The sequence below is a fragment of the Lissotriton helveticus genome, chromosome 12 (assembly GCF_964261635.1).
Source record: "Lissotriton helveticus chromosome 12, aLisHel1.1, whole genome shotgun sequence".
Lineage (NCBI taxonomy): Eukaryota > Metazoa > Chordata > Amphibia > Caudata > Salamandridae > Lissotriton > Lissotriton helveticus.
This window is the reverse complement of record NC_136073.1, coordinates 43008696-43021083: the sequence shown is the minus strand read 5'-3', so window position 1 is coordinate 43021083 and position 12388 is coordinate 43008696. Positions and strand designations below refer to the sequence as shown.

Genomic DNA, 12388 nt, shown 5'->3' with positions numbered 1-12388 from the left:
AGTGACTGATAGGAATATATGTGTCCATTTTAGGGTTAGATATAGGTATACTATATCTATAGCAAAGGGTGATTACACCACCTTTCCCCAGCTGTCATGCAGCCAGTTGTGCCAGTTTTAGATGGCCAGCCAGGGATGGCATAATACATGCTTCAGCCCCTGGTAGGCCCTGGGTACACCTATGCCCTGGATACCCAAGGTACACTGTACAGGGACTGATAAGGTGGCCCAGTAGCAATTGGTAAATGCACCTAAAGTACATGGTTGTCAATTTAGAGAGAGAACAGCTAGGCTGTGGGTCTGATTAGCAGGCCCACAGCCAGGGAAAGTCGTAAACCAGTGAAGCAAAAAGCAAAAATCTGGGGTGACCATAGGATTGCAGACCCCACTCTCCTACAAAGGCCTCATTAAACGGCAGCAGAGGCTCAGCCGAGCTGCACTGCGGTTTAAGGACCTCAGGGAGGAGGTTAGTCCTCACGGCCGCGACGGGGAGTTCAAGGCCCAAGGCCTTGGCCGCCCGCGTCAGCACCACACTGTAGGTTGCCCCCTCCTCCGTATCCATGGTAGGAGGTGAGACAAAACCAGTGTCTGGCGAGGTGTCCAGACCACTGGCATCCCCATGTCCACCTGTCCAGTCCTCCTGGGATTGACACTCCCGTGTCAGAGGGTCCTCAGACCCCTCCCAATACTCTTCGTCACCCATCTCCTGGTATTCAGGGGTATCAAATGATGGGACCGGCTCATGGAAGATGAATTCTCCAAACGGCGTCGAGAGAGGCGCCCACTGGCGCCGCTCCGGCGCCGGATCGAGGGAGGCATCGAGGCCGCCGCCGCCCAGAGACGGCACCGGAGGCGACACCTGAGGGTCCGGTGAGGTTGTCAGGTCAACCGTCTCGACTTCTTGTGCTTACCTGACGACTTCGACCCTGAGGAGTGATGTCGACTCCCGGAACTATGCTGGCTCTGCTTCCGCGACCGGTCCCTCGACCTCCGTCCGGACCGGGACCTCTCACGGCGCGGGGCCGACTGCCGGAGCTCGAATCGCTTGCGCCTAGCTTTCGAGGTCAGGGCCCAGCAGTCGGAGCTGGTCTTGTCGTCATGATCGATGCCGAGACAGTGAAAACACCGACGGTGAGGGTCCATGACCGACATCAGTCGGTCGCAATCCTCACAAGGCTTAAAACCTGGCATCCCTACCGGCACCGCTCGGAGTCGAAGGCTCGAAGAAAAGATCAAAAGGGATCGTAAAAAGTTTTAGTAAAAAAATGACTAAGGTACCACTTTTTCCGGATCTGCGCTGCTGGCGCGGAAAAAAGAATAACTGACGTCAGCACGTGGAGGCGGCATCTAAGTACTCCGACTACGTCATCGCGGCGCCCACGACGCCGGACGCGGAGCCGCAGATGACGCCTACCGACTTGCAAGGGTACTGCTACGCAAAAAATTTACGGATCCAGTCTGACGCCTGGGGATATTCTAAGGTAAGGAATCTATCACTAACTAATGTCTCTTTCAGATAATGCCTTACTGCTCAACCAAGCTACCACTTGAGAGTAAGGTTTATATTTAACTTTAGCCTCTGCCATACCTCTGGGGACTGTGGACTCTATACACACTGTACCTCACTTTGGTGCAGTATATATAGAGCCAGTCTCTTACACTACCCTCTTATAAAGTAAAAGCAATCCGAAAAGTAATTACATTTTTACTGAAAAAGCCTATTGATTCCTATGTAATGAGTCTAGTAAGTTTGTGCATTGCATTGCAACCCCTGTAAACTCGAATTGGTACAAAATCCTACTATATTTTGAAAGTATTCAACATTAGCATCATGTAACTGAAAAGTATTTTTATGCTTACCTGCACCAGGCTTGCTTGGTTCTAGAAATAAAACAGTATATTTTTTGTATACAAAACAATTGACCTAGAGTTCAGTTCTTCAGTTTGTGAGACCAGTTGCTGAGTGAGTGTGTACATCAAATGCTTAACACGGTCATCTGATACTGCCTTCCTGCTAGACCGAGCTACCACTTTAGAGAGCAAGGTTCTATTTAACTAACTTCTGCCAAACCTCTGGAGACCCTTGGACTCTATACACGCTGTACCTCACTTTGATGCAGTATATATATAGAGCCAGTTTCTTACACTACCCTCTTATAAAGCCTTACTGTTCAACCACAAATAGAGAGAAGGGTGCTATCTACTTTTGCCTACCTTCGGGGTTCCACTGGACTCTAGGCACACTATCTCACTTTGGTATAGTATATACAGAGTCAGCTTCCTACAGTAATCTTTTATATTAAATTATCACCTATGCCCCCTGTAAAGGCCCGAAATAAGAAACCACTCTGACCAAGTGTTTGGAAGGTTGCGTGAATTCTTGACTGTTAGGCCAACTAAAAAATACTCCTGTCTGAAGACATCTTGGGTCAGACGTTTGAGCGGGGCTGTGAGAAGTTGGCCTGATGTGCAGTGCTCACTATTCTAGTGATCACTATATATCAGTCCAAACAACCCTTATTGATGATTGGTTGTAAGTCAACCTTATAGACCAGCTATCCTAGTAGCATGGATACGAGCAGTCTAAGGCTAAGACTCTAGAGGGCGTGTTAAGCCAGCTGTTTTACCATCACATTACCCCTTGAACACCAAGTGAAAGGACACCACACAAGTTGTTATGAAAATAAACGTATATTTATTTATAACAAGACTACCCTGGCTTTTTATGAGACAGGGAGCTAAGCACACAACAAAACTCTTATAAAAATACTTAAGTTAGCACAGTATACACAAATGCCCGAGGGGCACGAAAACCATATACTCTGAAAGTGGAACGCGAAATTACTAGCAGGTAAGTACAGTACTAATAGGCTTTGGAATAGCTAGGACTTGACTATGGAATCGTTAGATTACTTCTAGGAGGCCCAGGGGACTCGGGTGCAGAGTGTGCACTCTCACGCGGGATGCGGGACAAAGTCTATGATAGCTAGTAAAGTTCAAGTTAGTGTTTACGGGCGAACCCGACCTGGTAGGAAGAAAATGACAGTGGATCCTGACCCTTGGATAGTGAGGCTATGCTGGGGCACCGAAATGCCGAAGTTACCTAGCCCAGGGGCTGCAGCTGCATAGGTCTCAAAAGACGTCGGGAATCCTCGTAGACGAACCAGGAGCCTGGAAGAAAGATGCTGGCAGGCGACCAGTGAAGAGAGTTCGAGTTGATCCAAGCCTGGATCTGGAAGATGGATGACACCTGAAAGCAGAGGGGACCAAGTTCGTGACTACTAGCCAGTAGTCAGTGGGCACCAGGAGGGCACCGGATGGTAGTCACCTCGACTAGGTGAGTGGGCGACGCTGTGCTCTGCAGATCTCACGGACCAGGAGGCGTTGTCGGCGACCAGGATGGAGAGGCGAGCTGTCCCACGATGGATGAAGCTGTCGGCGTCGAAGTACCCAGGATTGGGCAACAAAGCCTTGGCTAATTCAAGCCCACGCGGTGGACTCAAAATGGCGTCTTGAGTGGACCAGGAGGGTCCGGGGTGCTCCTCTTCTGGAAGGGAGCAAGAGCCAGTCTGGAGCAACCAGACCAGCAGCAGTGATGTCGTCGGGCGTCGTTCAGAAGGCCACAAGCCAGCGGGCTAGTAGCCAAACAACGCGGTGAGCAGCAAAAAGCAGAAGGGCCCCACGCCGATCGTGGAGATGCTGGGGGGCTGCTCTTCGGTGCTGGAGCTGCTCAGGGTTGGGGCTTCTCGGACCCCAAAGCACTCGCCAGGAGATTACTCGGCGGGCTTGCTGTGAAGAAGTCGTGCAGTCTTGGCAATAGTCGGTCCCTTGAGGTCTCGTCGCACTCACGGTTCTCAGCTTGGCTGTAGAGGTGAGTAGAGGTCGGAGGTGCCAGGGAAGCCGGGTCTTGTCGAGCTGGGCAGTCGGATTCCGGAGGAAGGACTTGCAGCAGACCGCAGTGTTCTTAAGGTGGTGCCTGCGGATGCAGGGGGACTACTCCTTAGCCACAAGGGAGAATCTTGAAGAAGAAATCTTGATGTCCTTTCGTAGAAAGTCGTGTCTTGATTCCAAAGATGATCTAATTTGGAAGGGGGCCTGCTCCTACCTTTATCTGGGAAAAGGGGGCTGGCACGCGACTAAGTCCTGCCCTATGGGTGGGACCAGGAGGGGGGTGGTTACACCCCTCTCCTTTGGCGGGCTTTCCCCAGGCCAGGGGCTGGAGTGTCCCTGGAACTGGTTTCAGCCGGCCTATGCACAGTGAGCACCGGGGTGCCACTTGCAGTCACCTTCCTCTGTAGCCCTGCCTACCTGGAATACACAAAACCCTGTCTGGGACGGTGCTGGCACCGCCCCTGGCAGGAAACCCTTTGTCCTTGCCTCCTGCTCTGGGAGGACTCCCAGCAGCAGGAGGGCAGACTTGTGTCTCGGTGGCAGCATCCATTTTGTGGAGCTAAGGCTATGTCTGACTTTAACCGGGGTTACAGGTTACATACATGTCGTGTCCCTCTAGAAGGGTGGAATGCTAACCCCGTCGCCAGAATTGGCGAGGGGTTAGTATTCCAATTCGTATGACACCTTACTCGACATGTTTTGATAAAGCGATACCAGAGTTGGCATATAACCGCGAGGATTATAATGCACTTAAGAGTATATGGTATGCGATATCATGGAAACTGCTAAGGGATGGATCCCGAAAGCCGCAGACAGGCTCAGCTCATGCCAGAGCACTATCTCACACGATTCCAAGCACTCTGCCTTCAGGATTGATAAGGCCTGCCATAGGAGTGACTGATAGGAGATCGGTGTGTCCATTTTTGGGGTTAGATATAGGTATACTATATCTAAAGCAAAGGGTGATTACACCACCTTGCCCCAGCTGTCAGGCAGCCAGTTGTGTCAGAATTGGATGGCCAGCCAGGGGTGGCATAATACATGCTGCAGCCCCTGGTAGGCCCTGGGTACACCTATGCCCTGGGTACCTAAGGTACACTGTACAGGGACTGATAAGGTGACTCAGTATCCATTAGATATGTACCTAAGGTACATGGAATCCATTTTACAGAGAGAGCAGTGGGCCTGGGGTCCTGAATAGCAGGGCCCTAGGTCAACTAAGTCAGAAAACCAGCAAAACACCAGGCAAAAAGTTGGGGGCAACCATAGTCAGGGATCTACCTTCCTACAGGGGCCATTATAGCACCTTCGAGCACTAGGTACCAGGCAGACAAGGGGTACCAGAAAGGAAGCCTGATCCAAGATGGCACTTTGGACAGTGATTTCTGTCCAAGGCCACTGCAACCCAGAGCAAGCAAGCTAGTCTACAGAAATTCCAGTGCAAGGCTAACACAGGTCAAGAGGCCAAACAAGGGCATAAAGGGAACACTGGTTACAAGTGTAATATAAAAAGAAAAACCCTGAAGCTATGCCTGTCACTCATGGATAACTATTTAGTATTACATTGGAGGCACAATAGTGCTAATAGGCTTCAGTTACTCTCGGGCGACAATACGGTTTTCACTAGCTTATTAACAATACTTCCAGGGATTGGCTACTGCAGCTCAGTGTGACTCCATTATTTCATTATCTACCAGTTACTAGAATTTAGACTTCGGACAGCACTCCTTGGGCTTGGTGGCCACCATATGATCTCTTTAAAATACCCCCAGGGACAAGAAGACCATACGGACACACAGAACACCAATACAAAGAAGAGTACTTTGCTGACTATTGAGGAATATGAAGCACAATAAAAATGCTACCAGCAAATATACAAGAATTTCCGTTTCCAAATGTTACACTTACTTTATGTTGCAGTTGAAGGTGTTCTAAGATTGGACCCTGAGTAGAAGGATTAATTGGTAAATCCCATAAACTGGCTTCACTGCCTAAAAAAAACAGAATAGCAAAGCACTGAGCAAATAAACGGAAAATGGGCAGATTGAGTAATAACAGACTGAGCAATATGAAAGTGATAATGAACAAGTTACTTATCTTCGGTAACTATTTATCTGTAAGAGACATAGGTTATGGATTCTTTACATTAGAATTTCCAGCAGGCGTCAGACTGGATCCGGAGAATTTTTTCTCAGTATCCCTGTGGGTTGGTAGGTGGCATCGGTCAACTCCGCGTCCATCGTGGTCACCAGGATGACATCGCGGTGCCTACTTAGATGTCACCCCTGCATGCTGACATCAGTTCTGACACGACCTTCCACGCAAGAAGTGCAGACCCATGCAAGACACAGACCACTGGTGCGCCATAACTAGGACCCTGTAACAGAGTCCCTGTCCCTAGAAGTCTGTGCGCAGAGCAAGGAGTATGGGTAGGGCGGTAAGGAATCTATAACTAACCTATGTCTCTTACAGATACATCATTACCAAAGGTAAGCAATTTGTACATCAGAAAGAGACAGTAAGTTATAGATACCTTATCTTAGAATAGATATGTGAGAAAGTGGCTCTATATATACTGGACAATAATTCGGTACAGTGTGTATAGAGTCCACCAACCCCAAAGGTATAACAGAGGGGAAAGTCAGAACTGACCTTACTCTCCAAAGTGGTAGCTTGGTCGAGCAGTAAGGTAGTACCAGAGGACAGTGTAAAGCATTTGTTGTACACACTCAGTCAGCAAAAGGTTTCACACACTCAAGAATTGAACTCCAGGCCAATTGTTATTATATCCTTACTGTGAAGAATTTTCCTGAATATAAAGTTGTTTTAAAAGTTCACACTTAGAAACTTTTCAAGGTAATTCTGACAATGTTATTCAATGGGAGGAAATTCAGGTTACAGGTAAAGTACGATCGCGTTACTTTTGTAACCCAGCACTAGTCTCCTAGAGCCAGCACTGTGGGCTTAACTCAAAACAGGTAGATAATTGCGTTTCAGTATTTCGTACGATTTTTAAAGAATATTTGCAGTTTTCAAAAGAAGACACTTCGAAGAAATTTCATAGAAAAGCACACAATGGGTTCCTATGGAGAAAATACAGGTTACTAGTAAAACCGCTAGGGATTACTTTTGCGGTTCAGTACTGGGCTGAAAGGTACAGTACTGGCTTCTCTACTGATCACAGGTCGGTACTTTCGAATTCGGACGTTGGCTGATTTTATAGGAATATTTTCAGTTTTCAAAACTTCACACTTGGAAAATTTTCGAGTCAAAATGGTCAATGTTATCCAATGGCAGGTAAGTGAATTACCGTTTTCCGGGTGAGTACTTGGTTGGTGAAGTTAGGGTTCTGGTCAGACTCAGGGGTCCCCCAAGGTCAGGTGATTACAGTTAGTTCAGTCCCAGCGGCACAGGGGCGGCCGGGTGCAGAGGTAGGTAGGCCCAATGTTATCCAATGAGGGTAGGGGGGCCTGTGTGCCATGCCCACAAACCCACAGCCCTGGCATCCATCAGTCACCCCTCTGGCTGGAAGCACTATGCCAGTGGTGTGGGCACAGATGTATGAGCCCTGTGCCCCTACAGTACCCAGGGCCATTCCTGGGCACTGTAAGTGCAGTGCTGCCATTAAGAGTATATGGTGCTTGGAGGTTGTCATCACGAACTCCACAGCACCATGACGGCTTGACTGAAACGCTTGATATCAAACTTCTCAGCAAATTAAACCCGCCCTGATGCAAGTGTGGGATTTAATGTAAAATGCACGACAGAGGGATTCTTAAAGATGCTCCCTGAAACCGAACCAACTCCCAGTGTCCTGACTGTGTGGCTACCGAGGCTGCCACAACCAGACATGTTTCTGGACCCCTGGGTTGAGAACCTATTACTCTCGGGGGCCTGAAACAATGTACATCCTGGGACAAGGTGCCATGCCTCCTCTCCCAGGATGGGCAGGGGAAGCTTCAAAGGCATGCCGTCTTTGTGAGCTTCTCCAGGCCACTTGCTGAACTCAGCAACTGGCCCCCAACGGTTCTGACCACCACTCTGGTGGGAAGACTGGCAGGAAACCCGAAGTAAGGCAAGGGAGTGGGCCAGCCTATGCCAACTCCTCCCCTCAGGTGGGAGTGGCAAGGTGAAGCACAACTCCGAGCACCGGCCATCTTGAGGATGGGTAGCCCTGCCTAATCAGTGATAAGCTCCTGCCCTCCTCCCACAGGAGAGGAGCAGGCTAGGGGTGAACTCACCCCAGGACAAGGACCCATTGGTCCCTGCCCTAGCCCTACCTGTAACGCCCCTAAATTTAGTATTTAGGGGCACCCTAAACCTTCCTTCCTCAGATCCCGACTGCAACAATAAAAAGAGCAAGAAACAAGACGACCTGCCGTGCAGCTGCTAACAAGAGGACACCAACTGACTTGGCCCCAGAACCCTACAGGCCTGTTGATCCATGAACCTGCTACAGAGAAACTCCAGGGTCTCCTGCGGGCAGCAACCTCGAAAATCCCGGAGGACCTGCCTGCCTTGAACCTCTAAAAAGTCTGGGACTCCTAAGAGCAGTGGTTCTGCTCAAACAGCAATACCCATGGTGCCAGCCAGGAATCGCAAATCCAGCCCACTTGGCACCCGCCGAGCCCAGCCTGTGCCAGAGTGAACAAAGACCATGAGGACGTCCCCCCGGCGACTGTGACCTGGAGTCCAGTGCCCAAAGACTCCTCGACGAACCAGATGACGCCTGCAGCCTCAGAAACAGGGACCCCTCCAACCGCGACCAGCTGAGGGTAAGATTTCCAGACACCAAAAGTAACCCCTGCACCCGGCGGCCCCCTGTGCCTTCCTTTGGGGTACCTATCTTCTCCAAGATCCCAACTTACCTCTCAAAGTGGTGGTTGCACCTGAAGAATCTCTGTTGCCAAGTCTGCAGCCTTTGTTCACTTTTTAACTCTCCCATTGAGCGCCCAACAGCTCAAAAGCACCCTACACCCAGCCGCCAGAGTGCCGCTGGAAGTGCAGCAACTATCAATCAATCAAGAACATTTGTAACGCGCGCTACTCACCCGCTAGGGTCTCAAGGCGCTGGGGGGAGGGGAGGGGGGGGGGGGGGACTGCTACTGCTCAAAAACCAGGTCTCGAGTTGCTTCCTGAAGGAGAGATGGTCCTGGGTGAGTCGTAGGTGGGTGGGGAGGGTGTTCCAGGTCTTGGCCGCAGGTAGGTGAAGGATCTTCCTCCGGTGGTGGTTCTGCGGATCCGTGGGACGGTGGCGAGGGCACGGCTGGCGGAGCGGAGCTGGCGGGTTGGCGTGTAGAACGTGAGGTTGTTGAGGTATTCGGGGCCTAAGTCGTGGAGAGCCTTGTGTGCGTGGGTGAGGAGTCTGAACGTGATCCTCTTGCTGACGGGGAGCCAGTGCAGGTCCCTCAGGTGGGCGGAGATGTGGCTGTGTCGGGGGATGTCCAAGACGAGTCGTGCTAAGGCGTTCTGGATGCGTTGCAGTTTTTTTCTGTAGTTTGGCGGTGGTCCCAGCGTAGAGGGCGTTCCCGTAGTCCAGACGGCTGGTGACGAGGGCCTGGGTGACCATTTTCCTGGTTCCAGTGGGGATCCAGTGGAAGATCTTATGGAGCATGCGGAGTGTTTTGAAGCAGGAGGAGGTAACGGCGTTAACTTGCCTGGCCATCGTGAGGGAGGAGTCAGGATGAAGCCCAGGTTGCGTGCGTGGTCCGTGGGCTTGGGTGGGGGGCCCAGAGCAGGGGGCCACCAGGAGTCGTCCCAGGCGGAGATGGATGGGCCGAGGATGAGGACTTCCGTCTTGTCTGAGATCAGTTTCAGGTGGCTGAGCTTCATCCAGTCTGCGATGTCTTTCATCCTGGAAGCTAGCTCTGGCGGAGGTGGGGTCGTTGGTGAGGGAGAGGAACAGTTGGGTATCGTCGGCGTAGGATATGATGTTAAGGTTGTGCTTGCGTGCGATGGCTGCGAGGGGGCTCATGTAGATGTTGAAGAGGGTGGGGCTGAGCGAGGAGCCTTGAGGTACGCCGCAGATCTTGGTGGCTTCTGCGAGGAAGGGCGGGAGACGGACTCTTTGGGTTCTGTCGGAGAGGAAGGAGGTGATCCATTCCAGGGCCTTTCCTTGGATCCCGGCGTGGCGGAGGCGGGTTTGTCAGGGTGCGGTGGCAGACCGTGTCGAACGCGGCCGAAAGGTCGAGCAGGATGAGGGCGGTGGTTTCTCCGTTGTCCAGCAGGGTCCGGATGTCGTCGGTGGCCGCGATGAGGGCGGTCTCGGTGCTGTGGTTCGCTCGTAATCCGGACTGCGATGGGTCGAGGGAGCCGTTCGTCTCCAGGAAGGCTGTCAGCTGTTTGTTGACTGTTTTCTCGATGACTTTTGCAGGGAAGGGGAGGAGCGAGATGGGGCGCTAGTTCTTGAGGTCTGAGGGGTCTGCGGTGGGTTTCTTCAGGAGGGCGCTGATCTCTGCGTGCTTCCAGCTCTCCGGGAAGGTGGCGGATATGAAGGAGTTGTTGATGATGATGTCCCGAAGTTTGGATGCGATGATTGAGTCGGCTTTGTTGAGGATGTGGTGTGGGCAGGGATCGGCTGGGGAGCCCGACTGGATGGTGTTCATCGTGTGGGTGGTATCTTCCGTGCTGACCTGAGTCCAGGCGCACAGGGTGGTGTAGGTTCGGTGGTGGGGTACGAGTTCTGAGCGCCGAAGCGGTCGTGTATGTCAACGATCTTACGGTGAAAAAAGGTGGCCAGAGAGTTGCAGAGGTCTTGAGTAGGCGTGATGTCGTTGTTGCTGGCGTTGGGGTTGGAGAACTCTTTCACGACGTTGTAGAGTTCCTTGCTGTTGTTGTCCAGTCGTTATCTGAAGGATGACCTTTTGGTGGTGCGGATCAGCTGGTGGTGTTTGCGGGTGGCATTCTTGAGGGCTGTCATGTTCTCTGTTGACTGGTTGTGGTGCCAGGCTTTCTCGAGGTCACAAAAGGGGGTGGTGATGGACGGAGCATCTGAACCAATCAAACACTAACACCCAGTCAAAAGATCTGGGTTTAATCCATCACCGTTCTTTAGCCCACTCTGCCACCCCAGTTCAGACATGGCTATATGCAAATCAGTCTGACCCTGTGCCTCATGGGAACAGTCCAGCCCGAACTGCCAAGCCATGCCTTCCCTGGACCGGAAACAAGCTTCCGAGGACTGGTTTCTGGCATTCCAGCCGTCTTCAGCCCGGCTTGCTTGAATTCAGTGGCAAAGTGAGAAAGGGACTCACGTCTGAGAATACCCTGCCACACTGGGAAGGAATGGCTTGGCAGTTCGGGCTGGACTGTTCCCATGAGGCACAGGGTCAGACTGATTTGCATATAGCCGTGTCTGAACTGGGGTGGCAGAGTGGGCTAAAGAACGGTTGTAGGAGAGTGGGGTCTGCAATCCTATGGTCACTCCAGATTTTTGCTTTTTGCTTCACTGGTTTACGACTTTCCCTGGCTGTGGGCCTGCTAATCAGACCCACAGCCTAGCTGTTCTCTCTCTAAATTGACATCCATGTACTTTAGGTGCATTTACCAATTGGTACTGGGCCACCTTATCAGTCCATGTACACAGGGCATAGGTGTACCCAGGGCCTACCAGGGGCTGAAGCATGTATTATGCCACCCCTGGCTGGCCATCTAAAACTGACACAACTGGCTGTAAGACAGCTGGGGCAAGGTGGTGTAATCACCCTTTGCTATAGATATAGTATAACTATATCTACCCTAAAATGGACACATATATTCCTATCAGTCACTCCTATGGCAGGCCTTATCAATCCTGAAGGCAGAGTGCTTGGAATTATGTGAGATGGTGCTCTGGCATGAGCTGAGCCAGTCTGCAGCTTGCGGAACCAAGTCCTAATAGCTGTTCCATGATAACGCTATACCATATACTCTTAAGTGCATTATAATTCTCGCGGTTAAATGCTAACTCTGGTATAACATTATCAAAACATGTCGAGTAAGGTGTCATACGAATTGGAAAACTACCCCCTCGCCAATTCTGGCGACGGGGGTAGCATTCCAACCTTCTAGAGGGACACGACATGTATGCAACTGTGAACCCCGGTTAAAGTTAACTCGAGCCTCAGCATCACAAAATGGATGCTGCCACCACAGACACAAGTCTGACCTCCTGCTGCTGGGAGTCCTTCCAGCGAGGGAGGCTTGGACAAAGGGTTTCCTGCCTTGGGAGGTGCTAGCACCACCCCAGACAGGATTTTGTGTATTGGGTAGGACCGGCCTGAAAGGAATGAGACATGCCTGGGGCACACAAGGTGTCCTGTGCATACACCGGTTCAAACCAGTTGCTGGGGCATCCCTGCCCCAGCTCTGGCGGGAAACCGGACAAAGGATAGGGGGTGTAGCCACCCCCCTTCCTGGTCCCACCCAGGGGAGGGACCTAGTCAGTAGTGCAGCCCCCTTTAGGAGAATAAAGGTAGGAGCTGGTCCCATTCCAAATTAGATTATCCTGAACAATTCT

The 12388-nt window shown here is 51.3% G+C and overlaps 1 protein-coding gene across 1 annotated transcript in view; it reads right to left on the bottom strand.

Annotated features, from left to right (window-relative positions):
* Positions 1–12388, bottom strand: part of GIGYF1 (GRB10 interacting GYF protein 1) — a 1662840-nt gene that overhangs the window by 524855 nt on the left and 1125597 nt on the right. The window contains exon 19 of the mRNA XM_078668650.1: positions 5800–5882. Coding sequence (XP_078524776.1) covers positions 5800–5882 — 83 coding nt within the window. The remainder of the gene's footprint in view (positions 1–5799; positions 5883–12388) is intronic.